The 18368-nt window shown below is 41.1% G+C and overlaps 1 protein-coding gene across 2 annotated transcripts; it reads right to left on the reverse strand.

The window, feature by feature from the left end:
• Positions 1-3423: 3423 nt before the first annotated feature.
• On the reverse strand, positions 3424-16352 carry gabrg1 (gamma-aminobutyric acid type A receptor subunit gamma1). 2 transcript variants are annotated; one of them, XM_053845319.1, is made up of 9 exons: positions 16134-16352; positions 9982-10142; positions 9016-9083; positions 8190-8410; positions 7842-7924; positions 6122-6259; positions 5890-6042; positions 4905-5107; positions 3424-4831 (listed from the first exon to the last, which is right to left on the reverse strand). In XM_053845319.1, the coding sequence occupies exons 1-9, from the start codon at positions 16202-16204 to the stop codon at positions 4553-4555; spliced, it is 1377 nt and encodes a 458-aa protein (XP_053701294.1). In that variant the 5' UTR covers positions 16205-16352; the 3' UTR covers positions 3424-4552. The 2 variants fall into 2 exon arrangements, with proteins under 2 accessions (XP_053701294.1, XP_053701293.1); XM_053845318.1 differs by having other exon boundaries at positions 3424-4834; positions 16134-16351.
• Positions 16353-18368: the final 2016 nt, after the last annotated feature.

An 18368-nucleotide genomic window follows, 5' to 3' on the forward strand; every position in this document is an offset into this window, starting at 1 on the left:
ATATATATATATATATGCTGATACTATAACACAACAAGCTGAACAATTGAAAAAAAAAAGCTGACCTAGATGCTGACCTGCTTGTGCTGAAATCTGAAAGGGAAGCTGTGGCAGCGCTAGCTGATGCTACAGCTTGGGAAGAACCTATGCAAGAAAGTCGAGCCCCACATCAACCCTTGCTAGGAGTGATGCCACCGATCAACACAGCCATCCGCAAGTGTATGTTAGTCAGCATACAAAGGTGGAAGAGATTCATACCAGTCATACCAATTCTTGTGTCAGTTCAACCCTAAGCCTTGAGTAGGAATGCAGCAGAAGAGGAAAAATATGCTGTTGCATATGCAATTTTAAACAAAACCATTGTTTTTGTTTAAAATTATATGTTATATATCGTAGTCTACTTCACTTTCTCGGAATGATTCTATTTAAGTTTTTAAGTATGGTGGCTTGTGAAATTGAACTCATCATTCTCAAATTTGTGGTTCAATACAGTAATTTTGTGATTTAACAAGACAAAACAGACCAGTTTTAAATTTTTCCCATCTTGGTAAATAAAAATCATCATTTTGAAATACCATTTTATATTTACTTGGGTTTGCTCTGAGTGATGTTAAAGTTTGTTTGATGATTTAAAAGCTTTGCGTGTGAGACATGAAAAAACAGAAATCAGGAAGGGTCCAAATACTTCATTTGTATGTCTTCATTGTCTTAACCTAATTAATGGGAAACACAACCGGGCCCCTTAGACTCCTGTGGCGTTTCCATTTACTGATGTAATGTGACCAATTTCTAAATTCCATACCCCGCTGCAAGAACTAAACAAGAGATGGGTGGACCTGCTTGAGACAGAAACTAAGATATTGCACGAGCAGGTGGTGTTCAACTTCTGAGAAATAATCATTGCGACCATCTGGTTGCAGACTGAAGGCACATAGAGTAGAAAGACTAAACCAAGCTCAATATCTTCAAGTTGCTGGCAAATATGCACAGCTCCCATTCCAGTCCAGGTGGTCTGCCTGGGTCAAGCAGTCCACTGTCTAAAGGCAGTGGGACAGTGATGCTGAGTGCTCCTCTGCTTCACTCCCAGCCACAGGTTCGACATTGGATGTATTTTGGGGTCTTATTGTATTGTCCATAGGTTTTTTACCACTGTTTTCATGGAAAATATGACAAGGGACATTAAAGTTCCTCTAAAATAGGTTGGCATTTTTTGGATCTTGCAGCACAGGGTTAAGTGAAAGGTTCCTGTTCTGCATAAATGATGAAGCTGTTGCCAGGCAGACCTGTCAGAGAGGGTTATTTTGGAAGCCAGCGGGTTGCTCTGTGATCAATGAGTCTATTCCACATCGCTGCCGAATCTCACTGCTGTTGTGGCACGCTGATCTTCTTTGCTGGCCTTAAGCACTACTAGAAATCCGGACCAACATGTCCGATCTTAAAAATTAATATATTTGTTCCACAACATAGAATAGAATAGAATACAACAGAATAGTAAGAAGCTGGATTTTTTTTTTTTTTTGGCTTGTCCCTTCTCCGCCCCTCTGGTGTCAATTGAATCTAATAACTAACCATAAACATTGTAAAACGCACAATAAGGAGAAGGAGGACAACACCGAAACAGGAGAGAAACACACTAGTAGAACCTGTGAGAATAAAAAACAAGGTGTAAGAAAACAAACAGGGAAATGAAAATGACACTGTGTTCATGAAATACCGTGTAACTAAAAGAAGTGTAGTGTTCAGAACGGCTGTACAGAGATCAAACAAACAAAGCTCATGGTGGCCAAAACATACGTACTGTTCTGACCAGATTATCACTGGAAGTCCCGGAGAGGGGTCATCACCTTTTTACCTTTAGAACTCAGAGATGCGTCGAAGGGGAGACACTGTAGGCTTGTGGACAGTGCTGATGGTTGTTTTCCAGCTAAGCATCACCATGCAAGGGTCAGCAATGTAAAGAAATTGTCCGTGGTTACAGTTCTGCCCTGACTATGCATGAATGGCTCTCATCAGTACACTTTCATACAGTCTCTCTTGTACTTTGATTTCAAGTCGCAAGTCACCCAAAACTTGCCCAGTTCCGTTGCAATGTACTGCAGGAAACAGCAGCGAGTCTTTGATGGGACGAAGGTTGTAGGATGCAATGCAAGCCGGCAACTATTTATCCCCCTCAGCAAAAAAGGTTGCATGCAAATTTGCAACCCTTTACCCACCATCCCCCACTGCCACAGAATTTACCAGAGGTTACCAGGTATGCCGGAGGTTCTTTGTGTTTTTATGGACAAGTTAAATGTTTCTACACTTTTTTGTTGTTGGCACAAGAGCAACACAGGCACATTTGAATATAGCAAAAATAATTATGGCTCTGCAATTAATCAAAAATAAATCACATTTTAATCACGTTTTTATTAAGTGGTTTTATTTATTTGTTAGAGGTAGATTTTAGAGTATATTTTGCAATCTTCTAATCTATGCACTACAACTTGTACATGCTGTTTGTACTTGTCTCTGGCACATCTCGCTAAAAGTAAGAGGTGCACACTGTTTACATTCACTTATATTTATTATAGCTAAAAAGTAGGAGATGCACTTTGGATTTCTTTTTATTGTATTTGTTTGGCCAAACAATAAGTGCTGCACATTGTTTTTATTTTTTGTTTGCACTAACATTGAGGTGGCTTATATTGATTTTATCGATTTTTGTGATTTGCACACAGCTGTATTACAAGGAAGATAAACATTTTGTATTACATTTTGTATATATTTGAATTGTAATATTACATTGCAAAAATGCTCCTCAAGGGGACTGGTGAAAATACAGCCCTGCATATTGACTGGTCAGGCAGGGTTGACCATTGAGCCGACAAGAACTTCTTTCATGTTTAGTTTTGGCTGTGTTACAGCCATCGCAGAGGTTGGTCATCAGTTCATATCATGTGAGGGCAACTCATAGTACCATGAATTGACAGAAATAAGGTGGTCAGCTGATGTTGGTAAATAGGTTGTCGCACAGCTGATGACGACTTCCTTGAGATGTTTCGTTGTGGGTCACAAACTGGCTATTTTGCGCAGGGCGCCACCAGCTGAGGAGGAAAAACTACTTCGCAGAGGTGCGAGGCCGCACAGCAGGGGGCGACTCGAACTCTTATGAATGGCTGATGGGTGCATTCCTCAGGTAATGGCTGCGTTTACAAATGAAGAAGAAAGGGTCTTTCGACCCTTCTCCGGGACTTTAGGGGTGCAAAATTTCTCGGACTTCAATTGTTATGTGATGTGGTGAACCATAGTTCCTCTTGGAAAACCTGGCCGACGTCTAAAATAGAGAGTCGACCGTTGAAGTCATTGTTTGTGAAGAGGACACTGTAACTGGTGGCGCTGTCAGGTGATTCAAGAAACACATGATTCAAAAGTTTTCAACTCATTTTAATTGTTTCCTTCAATGAACAAATACAACTTGTTTTACCCCAAAGATTTGGAAAAAAAGTGGTTGAAAATTTTGTCAGTGGTGCAGACTGTGTAGCCGTGTATTTCATTATTTCACATGACAGGGTTTGAAATCCCATTTGTTTTCATTACATAGTCGCCTTGTTTATAGGTGTAGTTATTTGCACTTGCTAATTCTAGACACTGCACAACAATTAATTTGTTTTGACAAGGGAGGAAATGGACCAACAGCATCTTCTGGAATAATTTTAGCCGAGAAAATGTGTTTGACAGTGTTTGTCATATTCCACTGCTGGAGACCATGTGACTTTATATTTTTCAAGTTTGGCCACTTCACCTGATAGACTAGGTAGCAAGCATGCACTCAGGTCAATGGACCATTTCATCTTCTGGACCATTTCCAAAAAGCTGATAGATGAAAATTGGAGGATGAAGCTGACTTATATACACAACACAAATGGTTTCCACAAACTGACGTTCACTACTGATGAAAAGGACGACACATCTTGGCAGATTAGCTCACCATCAAATAATGAATAGCCTTACCGTCTTTATTTCCTGCTTTAACTACAACTTCCCGCCACACTTAAGTGAAACACCATAGTTGTTGAGGACATGTCATGCAGTATTAGGTCAACATCATAGCCATATTTCTTTGTCTGAAGGAGAAATCCCCATCTCTCTCAGTCAAGACATCAGTTTTGTAAAAGGACTCTACATGACAATTTGATGCAACACTATTGTTCTTCAGTCATTTTGCAGATACTTATAAATGACCTGCTTGGATGTAAATGTAAAAGGTTCAAGCACTTGTGTAAAAAACCTTGCAACCTACAATATACATCAGGAACACCTGTCTCAAGTTTAGATGCATTACCATGTTTATGTTATATTAATATACCATAATAATAAACGATGCCCTCATAGTTATTAAGCTGTCTGGCAATTGAAGAATATTAGTGCCCCAAGCTATACAAGCGATTCAAGGCACTGCAAAATACCTCATCTATTTTAAGTAAGTTGTGGTAAGTAAGGAGTAATAGTTTGTCAAGACATTCTCTCTGGAAAAATTTCTTATAAATACTATACTCCAAAGTCATCACAGGGTTTATAAATAAAGATATCCGATCCAGTAGACTAAATTAAAGAGGCCAAAGGCTGTGGGGAAAAATATTCGTGAGTAAGAGTCAATCTTAGAAACTCGCACATGCATGCGGTTTTCACGCCAGGCTCCAGAGCGACAATCGTCAAAGCAGCAGAAGAAGCTGGCGCAGTCTTTCCCATCCAAACAATCATAGGCGAACTGGTCGTCCTCGTGATAAGGAACAATATTGTTCATCTGCAACAGGGAGGTCCCAGGACGGATGTTTACCATGCTTGGAACTCTCTGCTGCAAAGAAAACATCAAGGGTTAGGCAAGTTTTGGCCACTCCAGTTTCCTTAAAGCAAGTCTTGGTCACCTGTGTGTTGTGGTTTGACTTGGACTTCTTGGTCTGTCTGTTGCTGGTAAAGTAGTGCAAGGTGCCGTACTCCATCAAAGCAGCGAAAGTGAAGATGAAGCACACGGACACAAACAAGTCCATCGCAGTCACATATGACACCTTAGGCAAAGACTTCCGGGAGATGGTGCTGAGCGTTGTCATTGTGAGCACTGTAGTGATACCTGTTTTTGAAAAAGATATGATTATTGGCTCTTATAATTATCTATGCTCATCCAAAGCACACGGTGACTGATGTTGATGTTCTTTCTCAGAGAGAACTAGAATGAAACCAGTGACCTCTTGGTCACAGCCTGGGCACTAGACCCGGGTCATGCAATGACACCTTGAGAATCCATTATCTACTAGTTTTGTGTCATCCAGAAGGCACTGGAAAGATATGTTGCAACGCTGGATGAATTGAACAAGAGGTAGGCAGAAAATAAACTATTTTCTATTCATACAACAACCAGAATTCGATTCTTGAGAGTATATTTTTGATATAAGCATTTAAAACGGTGTGGAAAATAAAGGTGATCTGATCTAATCTAATCCAATTTATATCCTGCCTGAAGGAGGATGATGCACAACCTATAAATAGATAGACCTACAATACAGTGATAAAACCATGCTGCCAATGTTACTAAGCAAGTGTATTTGTCATCATCAATCCGCCTCGATGCTGGAGGCAGTTTTCAAAACTTGGTCAAAATTGATGTTGTTGTTTGTTGTGTCCTTGTATATTTTTAAGATGGTGGAGACCATTGACACCACTGTCCACTGATGTCAAGCACCAAGTGAGAGCATCTTCCATTTTAGCTCTGTGCCTCTACCTCAGCTGTCACATTCTATTGAATAATAAAACTGTTCCAGAATAGAATGTGATTCAAGGATGACAAGCAGTGAGTGATTTAGAAAATTCACCAGAACTATGAATTAAGAAATAAGAGAAAGAAAACCCTCAAACCTAGAGACGTGCGGGCAGGAACAGCATCTTTGTTGATCCAGAAGGAGACCCAGGAAAGAACAACAATCATGCTGCAGGGGATGTAGGTCTGGATGGTGAAATATCCCATTCTTCGGCTCAGGTCAAAAAAGATGGTCATGATAACGTACTCGCCTACAAAGAAAAAATAAATAAAAGGTAGCTGAGTGCCAAACAGGGGAAATATATTAATTAACAGTGGTTGCTTACATACCTGACTGGGTGTGAGCAACATCTGAACTGTTCCTCAGTCCAACAAAAGCAAACTGGTAGAGTCTCCAGTATCGCTGATCTGCCACTTCAACTGCTCGTCTTTGCCAGCGGTACAAGATCTCATTTTTAGGGTAACCATCTAAGAGACCCCATGGTGGAAATACATGTGAGAACAGTTGCAATAATAATGACCATGAAGATGACTGAACCATGGCTTGGTGGAGGACGACATTCAAGATGAGAGCTGAACAGTCCAGTTACAGGAAATTACACCAGAGGAGCATGAGCTGATAATTGTGCATGGAGAAACAAAGAGGCAGATAGAACGTCCCAATACCAGTATCAGTGCTTGTGCCAATGCTGGCTTATATCGCTATACTCGTGCTTGTCAAGCACTCGCTCATGTTAGGACCCAATACTATGACAGTGTCGCAGTATTCACCTTCCATGGATTCAATGTGTCACAAGTTTTTACAGGGCCAACTCACACGAATGAGGGTGGTCACAGGCTCTCACAGGGCCACACTGGCCCTTTCTCCACGAGTAAATATACTACCTGCAGTGCAGCGTTGTGACTTTTTAAAATATTCATTTGTTCAAAAATTACACAAAAGTTCCTACAACATGGTAACGCCTAGCATCGGATGGAGAGCATAGCAACAGAAACAAAAACCTTAACTTTTGGAGACGTACTGTGGTTTGACACAAAATACAACTAGTTTGCCAAAATGTCTGATACGTTTGGAGGGAAAAGAGGAAAATCTCCCAGAGGACCATGCCAGAATGAAGTGCAGACCTGGCAGAAATTACAACGCAAAAACAATATGAAATCTCCCCTGGCTTCTCCCGCAATGTAAATGTCAGTTGCGAATGTCATTATTGCACCAGCCCTTCAATGTGCAGCTAAGATTAGACAACCACAAACCTCCTTTCAAGTTTGTCATTGATTGACAACTGAAGTTAGGAAATGACAACCACGGAAGGTGGGACTTGAAAGAGGAGTACATGTCCAGTACACAGACTGTGTTTACATGGATGGAAGAACGGCGCTGGTGACTGACTTGACGCCTTAGCGGAGACTGACACATGCTCAAATGAACTAATACACCGTTGTCCCCTTCCAAAATGAAAGAAGAATGACTTTCTCTTTAAACACTGACAATATTCATGTGGGGTCACTCGTATGCCTGCTACGGAGCAGGAGGGTGAAGGACTAAAGGGCAGACAAGACAGCAGAAGGTGGCACTTGAATAAGCATTAGTTAGTAGATACTCATTTGCACTGCTCATCCTCATTTAATGATACAGTATATCTCCTGTGACTGTAATGGTCTTGGTGGTTGTCCTCCACCCATGGAATGGTCTTTGGTTTTTTAGTGGAGTGTGGAAGATCATAACAAGACATGAGGCTGAAGGACGACGCTGGAGACAGATGGATGGTGGCACAGACAGCGTAACTCAGACTGGGAGAGGGTACATAATTCATTTGATCTGTCAGAGCAAATGGGACTAGGTGACCTCCTCTCTCTGGTGGTGGAGCGAATGATAGCCAGCACAGGCTCAGAGAAGGTAGCCTCAAGCGGAATGGGGCCTTTAGGCAGGGAACAGGCTTAGCCACTATGCTAGCCCACAAAGAAGCCTCTGCCGCTGGGCAGGTTGCATAAACTGGGGTTTTGAGATGACAGGTTTGAAGATGGGAAGGGAAAACGTCGGACCACCTACAGCTTGAAAACTCCAGCGGACACGAGTGCTCATCCATTGGAAAGTTATGCAGCTTAAGGTAACACTCCGCATTTATAGTCAACCTAATGAAACAGAATTGTGACAGAGAAACAGCATCTCTCAGCAAGATTTCGTCTCTCCCAAACGTGAATGAAGAAGTGCATTTACACAACAAATGTCCAGAGAAAAATGAGAGTTAAAACATGCTCTGAGTAACTTTGACCAGCTGGAGGGGTCCTCCACATCCAAATACAGATGTACACATCCAAGTTGCACAAGCAAGATCCTTGTGGGTTTTCATAGATTAACAAAAAAAAAGTAATGTTCACCAGCCACAAGAACACTTACCTCAGAGTGTACATGACTCTCCCATTACTCCACAGCCTAAGCAGGCGGTTAGGAGTGGTGATCCAGTGGGCATCGGATTTCCTGGAATTTCTGAAGAATGTGTCCGGAATCCAGATTTTTCCTACCATGTTACTGTTGAGCATGAGCAGCTTCATTGAGCTGTTGAATTTGAGCCTGCTATCGTACCATGTCTGGGCGAAAAAGATGTCGATGGTGTATTCCTGCAGCGATAATCAGATGACACATTACGGTGCATGAAATGAGTCAGCCTCTGACTGTCAGGTGAAGGTATTAAATGATCGGTCAGACAGACATCAGACTACACTCTTTTTTTGTCAAACTTGTCCAGGCTTTCACTGCAGCCTTCAGTTGCTCGTTCTGGGGAGTCCCTCAGTTGACGCAGTTGACTTTAAAACCTTTCACTTCTTGTTCCACAACAAACCATTTCACAGTTTTGTTTTCATGGGCCATAAGCTCACTGCACATTCAATGCTCTGCCAATCAGCCGGGTTGAATATATATATATATATATATATATATATATATATAAAAGATCGTATAAATCACATATATATATATATATATGTGATTTATACGATCTTTTGTGATTCATCTTCATATCACTCATTTAAGCTACACTGACATCAGCTCTAAAACTCCATGATCTTAAAGGTCGACTTCATTACAAAATGTACCAGTAGAAGGCTCAACAAATAGAGAAAAATAAAACTGGAAAATAGACATTACAATTTCAATGTATAAAAAATACACAAGACACATACAGTGAAGCTCAGTCACTAGAGAATGTTGTAAAAAGCCATCTCACCATGTTAATGGGATCCACTGGTCCAATGCTGTTGACATACACAGCAGTTTCAATCACAGTGGGCCTCACTGAAAGCAGAGAAGATTTGAATATATAATGCAGAGTCATTATTTATGTCTAGCTATGTGTGTCATGGTTCATATAGCCGTGTACTCAACAAGCAATTTTCCTAAGTAGCAGTCATGACCATTATGTTCACAGCAGAAAGTCAAAGCATTTTCCTGCTATTTAATCCAGAACTTTGTGAGCCATTTTTTGCAAAAGGCTTTCATACAAGTGAAACATGATGAATAAAGAACTGTGACGCACAATTATCAATCCAGGACGCTGCTTGTCGAACAACTCCTCTTGAAACACCTCTATCTTACAAGCACATTGCTATTTATGAACAATTACAATGTGCTGTCCAGTGTACTGTATTGACTTGATTTCAGTGACAACTAAACTGCCCAATATTTGAAGACGATCGAGCGGCGAGACAAAATTGTGTGCTGAGTTTGTGACAGCGTAGCTCTACAATCATTAGGTTTGATAATATGCAATAACTTATTGATATCATGAAACTCATTTAATAAAAACAACAACATTCATACATATTACATGAGGAACATATTCCATTCTGAAAATGTGCTGATGAGAGGTAAAAATCATTGTCTGCACATAGCAGTTCTCATTTTTGCTGTATGCACTTAAGTGAATGTGTTTTTCATGCCATGTTGGTCAGCTGAGGAGAAGATGACCGCCGGATGACTTGGGAACCACTACAATCATTAAGCAGAAACCAAGATACCAACATACAGGCTAGTCACATACTACCACCCCTTGCCAAGATTGACCATTGTTCAGCGCCGTGTTCTGGAGCGTACATTGCCGGCAGCTACAATTGCAACACACAGCTCCCTACCCCCAACCATCCACCCACACGTGCCCCAAAGCACATAGTGAAAGACACAGAACTTCACTTACCTCCTATGTCAGGCCGCAACTTGTTGTCATAGCCCTGCAGCAGTTTATTGAGGATCAGCGTCACATCGCTCTCATAGACCTTCGGAGACAACACCCAAGTCTTGTTGATAGGAACATCTTCATAGTCCTCCTCTTCTTGTTTGCTTGGCCCGAACGCCCCGCTGCAAGGAGGGTGAGAAGAACACCATTTTCACAACCACGATAGATCACCCATAATGTCTCTGTCAGTTTCTGTGTCAGTTTTGTTTCAAGTCAACTTGAATTTCAGTTGATGCTTGAAAGACAATATAATAACTTATTTAATCTCTATTTTCAGATAATATATTTGCTTGTTTGGGAATCGGTCATAGGTGTGTCATTATAATCCAAGTTCACGTCACCTGAAAGCACGTAACCTGAAAGTATGGCGGAGAGCGGAGCCGACACAAGCAGTTCAGAGCAACTTGCTAAACATGGTTCGTTGTCCGCTATATAGAACTGGTTTGGCTTCTCCAGAGAGATTTCATCGCAAGCCGCAATACACCGAAAGCCAGCAGAAGCACATCAAAGAGAAACGAAAACCACTCACGAAGATGGGCTTCTGGCGCCTGGTGAAAGAGCTGGATACACGATACCGTCTTCCTAGCAGGAAATATTTTTCGAATATCGCCCTGGACCAACCAACCCGTGGACATGCCGAAAGATGTACCCATACGTCACCTTCACCATTCACCATGTTACAAAGGATTGGCTTCTGAAAAGCCATCGTCTGCAAGCAGGCTTTTTCCAGAGGACCACACTGTTGAAAACATTCCATGGGGTCTGAGGAAATTCCTCCACGAGTGGGGTTTAGACCAGAGAAATCAGGTGTGCCTGACATCAGACAGTGGAACCCGTGTTGTCAAAGCGGCATCCCTGAATGGATGGACTAGCTTGTCCTGCTTTGGGCATATCCTCCACAATGTTGTTGGTAAGCTTACTCCTACACTATTGGAACTTGATCATGCTCACCAAAGTTGTAGAAGCTAAACAAAACAAATAACAAAAATGAGCAAATAAGTATAACAGGAATTGCACAAAAAAAAATAATTGAAATAGAAATAAAAACAAAAGTTTAAAAACAATATACGACTATGTCTGTTTACAAAATGAATTAAAGTAAACAAAATTAAAGTACAAATGACATGATTTGTGAATTTACAGTAGATTAGTGTATTCAAGATCAAACTGATTTGAAGCTTGTTGGGGTTTTTATCATTATTTTACCTGTTATTTATCTATTTTTGCAGAAAGAGCCAGCGGGTGCTTGAACAAGAAAAAGCACTCAGGCTGTAGAACGGCCAACGAGGCACCTGGTCCTTACGTGGCAGGAAAGTGATGTCCTGCTCTGTGACTGAAGGGTTAGGGCTCCTCCTCAACTTTTACTGATGCCCTCTCCTCTGAGATCTATGTTAAAGTATGTTGATTGAGCCCTGCTCTTAACATGATCATGAAAGATCTACTGAAGAGTAAAGATGCAGACCAGATCAAGACCAAAAAAAAATGTGCTGGAACACTTGACCAGCAAATGTGCAGACCTAAACACTGCAGAAGTGATTAACATGGCATTGTCTCTCAATCCACACTTCTGCCGTCAACACTTGACTATGAAAGAGAGTGTTTATGGAAAGTTGTGAAAAGTTGAAAAAGGTTTATTGTCTGTTCTAGTAAATACATAAGTTTGTCTTTAAGCTTAGCAACAAGCGCCGGTCTGAATGTCACATTCGGAACGCTAAGTGAATAGCGCAAGACATGTTGTTCTCAGGAGACGGAAATGACCGGATCCATCGCCATTTTAGAGTCGGGTGCAGCGTTCGTCAGCCACCTGAATCTGAAACGCTTGAAAACATCCGGAGTAGAAACTTTCATAAATGCAGTCTCTCTGTCTCGGAGTGCTGCTACAAGCGGCTGAGTATGTAGATATTTAACCGACACAGGTAAATCGACAGATGATCTCACATGTTTATTACTTGTCCTTTTGATAGAATAGTTTCTGCATTCTGCAAGGTTTTTCTATTTTTTTGCCTTCTTGAAAACGTGCCTGAATAAAAATGATTTAATGGTTCATGTTTTCACATCATGTACACAGAAGGTCTCATCATTTTGATTACAAATTTGTTGTCAATCCATGTGATCGGTATCAGTGATCGGTGATGATCATGATGGCACTTACTTTATCACTGCTTCAGGAACCTTCATTTAGAGAAAATAAGTTGTCAATCCCTCCTCGTTGAAGGAGGAGACTTTCAACTTCATATCACTGTTCAATTGCAGACAGAAGAATGAATGAATGAATGAATATTCCAATACCACATCAAACATGCATACAACAACAATTACTATCTACTATCTACTTGAGCTGGGGGATCAAAAATATCGAAACGTTTTTATACATTAATTGCTGCCCCTTTTTGCGGATTGATGGACTTCATTTTAGCATGTGTACGAGTCATAAATCTTTTTTACCGACTTCTTACACTCCCTTGACCATTCTTTATAACTTCAGGCTTCTGAACGTGCAACTCTCGGTCAGTCATACTCCTCATTGCTTGCCTCCTTTGGGTATGCAGCAGTGGGCATGAAATGCCTCCTTTGGGGTGTTCACATCACCACACTCCCCTCTTAGAACTTAGGCTACGTCCCAATTCTCCCACTTACCCCTTCCCCTTCATCTTAACCCTTCCCCTCAAAAACGAGTGTCAAGGGCTAGGGGAGAAAATATTCCACTAAGAAATGAGACACCCGTTGACACACATCAACCGTTGTTAACTGAATGCAACGTCTGCAGAAGCGTCAGTGGAGAATATTCAACTGATGTTTCCCATAAATGTCACACAGTAATCTGAATTGTTTATTACCTCTCTTGTTTAATATTTACATTCATCACAAGTATAAAAATGTGTATTAATACAAACATAACACTGAAACTAGTACAGTTTTTTTTTTAAATGGTTACAAAATTACAATTTACCATATATAAAGATTAGTGCAAACATTAACATAGAAATAAGGCACACATACAACTATGAAAACACAACTGTAAGCCAGAAAACACAAACATTGTAAACAAAACTGATGTGCAAAAAAATGAAAAGTTACCTCATTATATGTTCTCCACCATCTTTTCAAACAACTGTTTACTGTTTACCTCACTTTGCTCATGATGCTTTTGTTCTCTTTTCGATTCATCAATACAAAACAGAACTTGACTTTTGTTATTTTCATGCTGGGGAATAAGCTGTGAGGCTGTTGAGGCTACAGCTACTAATGCACGGCCCTCACAAAGGCAGGTTCAACTTCCTAAATAACAGAGACAAATGAATCTTATCATATAATATTTGTATTAATCCAGGCCTTATAATAATTTGCTTGACACTGTTGTTTCTAGTCGGCATGTTTAATTATCATAAATACAAAATACCTTGTATGTTTGTTTTACATTTTCCAGCTTGCTGAGCTGTCACCTTTTCTATCAGTCCCAACTATAGTTTCCTGGACTAGACCTGACAGCAAAGACGTGGATTTACCGATTCAACAGAACAGAGGAACGCAAATATATTTTGTTGAACTAAAGGCTAATGTCCAAAGTTCCAGCTCATTTGCGGAACTGTGTCAACTTCTTCGTCAACCCTGTGGAAGGTAGAACAGTTCATTATCAAGGACTATCAGCCAAAAGACAAACGTTTTTCACGTGAAATAACCGATGGAATTGTCATGGACGCTAGCGTTAAAGATAATGCTGCAACATAAACATCACTAGTTGGCTTTGTGTGTTTATGTACCAACCTTCATGTAAGAAGCCAACAAGTGAGTGCCCTAGCGAATAGTGTTATTAATATTAGAAAACTAGGTAGTTGTGTTTTTTACATCACAATTCGTTTTTAATACATTTGTGTTCAGAGTTGCTCGCTTGCTCCGTCCAACGTCGTGGTCACAACGCTTCATGGGCATTTAATCTCACTCCTCAGTGTGCATCCTGAAAATCTTGTTTTCAAGTATATACTTCCCCGACCCCTTGGCCCTTCCCCTCAGCCAACAGAGAATTGCGACACCCCTTGGTCTCGTGTGAACACGTAAAACCAAGACAAAGGGCTGAGACTAAGGTGTAAGGGGTTGAATTGGGATGCAGCCCTAATCCACTGCTTCGCACAACTTCATTCTCATAGCCACTTGCTTCTAGTCTTATCGAATGTTATCTTGGTCTGGTCATTGACATGTTTCTGGCCAGCCATGCTGCCTTCGGAACCTTGTTGAACCTGTTGGTATTTCACAAAAGTGGCAATTCTTTCCTCATAACTGGCCGTTGAGGTCTTTGAGGCTATGTTTTCTTCAATAAGCTCACTTGTTCTCACTCTTCAAATCTGATGTATCAGTGATAAAACTTAGTTCAACAATGTCCTGCCTTAGTTTCTTCTCTGCATTGGTCAGCATGTTTATTTTTCTTCCTGAATTTGAATTTGAGTCGTCCTAGCTGGTTTTCCTAATTCTTCATTTCTTTCTGAATTATTCTGATCATTTTTTGGTTGACAAGATTTACAATTTTGCCAATGTCATTGCTGATATTTTCTACAACTCACTGTTCTCTGATCGGCCGTTTTCTTTCCTCGAGAGTTTGGAACAGGCTCTTGAAGCTGTCTCACGAACCTTGCCTCAGCTCGACGGCACGCCATTTGTTTACCGGCGTAATAAACAAGTCGGCATGGAAGCGCCCTGTGATTGAAGGAATGTCTGACACTTCTGAGATGAGGAAATGCAGATAAGTTCAGACTTTAAATAATTGTTTACAAAACTATCTCAACTTTTTTATTGGAGGAGTATTGGTGTTTTTTGGCACAAAGCCTGTTTCCCAGTGCCGTGCAGCTGAAGATCACACTGTTGAGCAAAATAGCTTAACAGGGGTAAAAATTTATTTAATCAAGCAACAAGCCATCATAGACATCACATACAGACACACAACTGATAGAACTGTATGCCTATCTTGCATAAATATATAAAAGATGATGAACAAAACTGTATGCATTTAGCTTGTAGTAAGGGAAAGAAGCATTGTAAATATGAGATCTTGAGTTCTTCTCTTTAAATGATTATTTGACTCAGACGTTTTTATTTAAAAAAAAAAGTTTCAGCTTCTGGAACTTCTCAGTCTGGAAGTTAGACGCATACATATTACAAATGAGTCAAGCTTGATCCGACTCCCCACATGAAGCCAGAAATCTCAAATGATCAACACAGAGAGCACAGCAGTCAGAGGTGTTGACTTCTTAGTGGATCAGTCCAAGGGTGAAAGAACTATAGTGAAAGAATTAATGCTCATGGCTGCTACGTAACTCAGTAATTAAAATCATTTGTTTCCTGTTTTGTCTGTGTTTTAGCTGTTTGAGGGCTATTGAGATTTTGTGTTGTTTTTGGGGCCATACCCAAAATAAGCAACTGTTCTTGCTTCTGCAACTTATCAAAGATATGTACAAATACAACAATAAAACCGAACTCTCATGATGCACAAAGCATGTTGTGATATCTGACTATATGGCAATTACAAATAGCATCATGCCATTGTGCACTCCTGCCCTTCCCCCTGAAAAAGATCAATACACACGTCATCAGCAGCTGATGCTTTCTCACCAAAGATGAGACAAGGCTGAGGTTCCAACAGTTGATCATTTAGGAGCTTATACATTGGTTTATAATGCAAAACACACTGTTTTGGTTAAAAACGCAGTTCTTCCAACTCGCAGTGCAGCAGTCTATTATTGCGACATAATTCATGACATAAATGATTATGAAAAGCAATAACAACGGACAAATTATGCAGGGCAACCAGGGCAAAACATCGCAGTCAATGCATCCATCTGAGCAGAATATTACAGATGTGCATGTTTCAACATCATGACGATAAAACACCTCAGAAGCGCCTCTCAGCAGTATGTCGGCCTATCGACAGATGCGTGTAGTGATGGTTTGCAGCAGCCGAGCAGCCCAAATATGCACGGCATCATAGGGGTTTTTAACGATTAGCACTGGAAGAAAAGGGACGTTTTCCAGCGAGCTCAGCGCTCATATCTGAATCAGACGGACGCAGTCAGAAGAAGCAGTGGAGCGGGCGGCCACATCTGCAGAGCCGCGCGCTGACTCACCAAAGACCCAGGAGAGCGAACAACAGCCAGGACTTCACGGTCCGCTCCCGCGACACCATATGCAGCTTCATTGCTCCTCAGCGACCGAATCGAGAATCCGACACAAGCAAGACGAATGTGGTGGACGAGAAGAGCTCAAGCCGTGAGTGCCGCGTCCATTCTGCACGTGAGTTCAGTATGTGTGTGTGTGTGTGTGTGTGTATGTGTGTGTGTGGAGGGGGAGCTACTATCATCTGCAGTGCTGCTACCAGGATGCATCGTCACGTGCTCTTTTTTTCCTTTACATTAATTGTGATTACGGGGCAACATTGGAGGGCTGAATCAAGCGTTTGTAAACAAAAAAATGTCGTTTTCTGTGATGATCAATCTGGATTTTTTATGTTTTGTCCGGTCAAATATATTGCTCATTGTCTTTTTTTTGGTCATATTTTTCCACTCTTCTTGATGAATGTGACATGTTAAGAGTAAAGAAAATGAAGAAATATTTTAGAAAGGTCCACTGACAGCAGTGAATATTGAAGACACAAACATAGCAGTGTATGCAAAAACACTAACAATTTCATCAATTCAGAATGTCACATTTCACGATTAATAATCTTATGTAATGCAAATGTCTCCTTCTCCTTTCGCACTGCCGCAGTACCATTGAGCTGCTGTGTCAATAATCTGGAAATAATATTTAATAATAATAAGTGTTAGTGTGTGAGTCGAGAATTTGAGTTTGTTTGAGAATTTGGTTTCATTATTTGAGACTGCAACATGTGCTAATTGATTTGCTTGCCATCCAGGTAGGTTCCAATATGCAGGTAAAACTGTCTCTCACTACGCACCAGCTTTTGTCACGCAGCCTGTGAAATTGAGCCTGTGAGTACGTGTGCACCACCATATTTTGTGTCTTGCATTTTGTGTTATTTCATTCTATTCCATGAATGTGCAGTGGCCATCAAGTGTATTTAGTGTTTTAGCTACTGCTCCTTTGACTGCTATTAAGGCTGCATATAGGAGAAACATATTCTGACTCCCAAGGTGTCAAATCACAATGCGTCAAATTATCATCCAATGAATAAATGAACAATTGCAATTTCCAATAAACAAAAGTTACTATTATTGTGGTCTGCCATCTTGTTTTTTGTCGTTTGAACAACAGGGGTTGTCAAAACCCGGTAAAATCCACTGCTGCAAGTGTCGCAAGTAGGCTTCTCCCCTCAGCCATCAATTAATTTTCTGCATTCCATAAGTCCAAAAAGCCATGGCAAGTACCAGCGTTAAGTCTATCAAGCTGCCACTGCTTGACAGACTTGAAAATTTCAGATTTTTTTCTGCTAATCATTGTTGCTGCTGGTTGAGATGTTTGTAAGGTACAAAGGCACGAAGAAAAAAAAGTCATTCAGTGTGTTTACAAGACACTAAACGTGTACTGACACTTAATGGTCCTGCTCCTGGTCCTGTGCGCTCGTTCGCCTTTGTCGAAGAGGATCACGCACTCCACTTCCCGGGATAATCCTCTCCAACATTCACTCGCACAGCAATAAGATGGATGAACTGGTGCTGATGTTGTGAAGGAACAGGGACGTTTCCTCCTCTTGTGTTTTGTGTTTCACAGAGACGTGGTTGAGCGATCTCATCCCGGACACTGCGCTTCATCTAGAGGGATTCCAGCTTCTCCGCGTGGACTTGGTTCCGGCAAAACCAAAGCTGGACTGTCTTTCTACATCAACAATCGCTGGTGTCCAGATGAGACGGTGATCTTTCAGCACTGCTCTCCCTCTCTGGAATGTCTTATAGTGAACTGTAAGCCATTTTACTCTCCGCGTGAGTTTGCTTCATTCATTCTGGCTGCCATATATGTCCCGCCCAGCGCAGACTTCTATAAAGCTCAACGGGTGCTTGCGGACCAGGTCCTGCATGTGGAGCGAACTTTCCCGGACTCTCCTGTTATTGTGCTTGGTGACTTCCCAGGTACAGACGGGTGGTAAAATGCCCCACCAGAGAGTAGAGCCTGCTGGATCACTGCTACACATCGCTCCAGAACTCTTATATTTATACTCAATATTATATTATACTTACTATTATACTCCTCCTTCCTTCTCTTGACATCATGGAGCAGGGTGTGCTCACTCAGCTCAGAAAGCTGAATCTTCGGAAGACTGCAGGTCCAGACATCCTGAAACAACGTGCTACTGAGCTGGTGCCAGTGTTCACGGACATCTTCAATGCATCCTTGGTGTCCTGTCA

The sequence above is a fragment of the Synchiropus splendidus genome, chromosome 16 (assembly GCF_027744825.2).
Source record: "Synchiropus splendidus isolate RoL2022-P1 chromosome 16, RoL_Sspl_1.0, whole genome shotgun sequence".
Taxonomy (NCBI): Eukaryota; Metazoa; Chordata; class Actinopteri; order Syngnathiformes; family Callionymidae; genus Synchiropus; species Synchiropus splendidus.

Bases quoted from the DNA above. Each gene is read 5' to 3' on its own strand.
- gabrg1 (XM_053845318.1), bottom strand. From the start codon at position 16,204: ATGAAGCTGCATATGGTGTCGCGGGAGCGGACCGTGAAGTCCTGGCTG. The intron at 8,411-9,015 runs GTGAGATGGCTT...TTATCGCTGCAG, and splicing joins CAGTGGATCCCATTAACATG to GAATACACCATCGACATCTT. The intron at 4,835-4,904 runs GTGACCAAGACT...TTTTCTTTGCAG, and splicing joins AGTCAAACCACAACACACAG to CAGAGAGTTCCAAGCATGGT.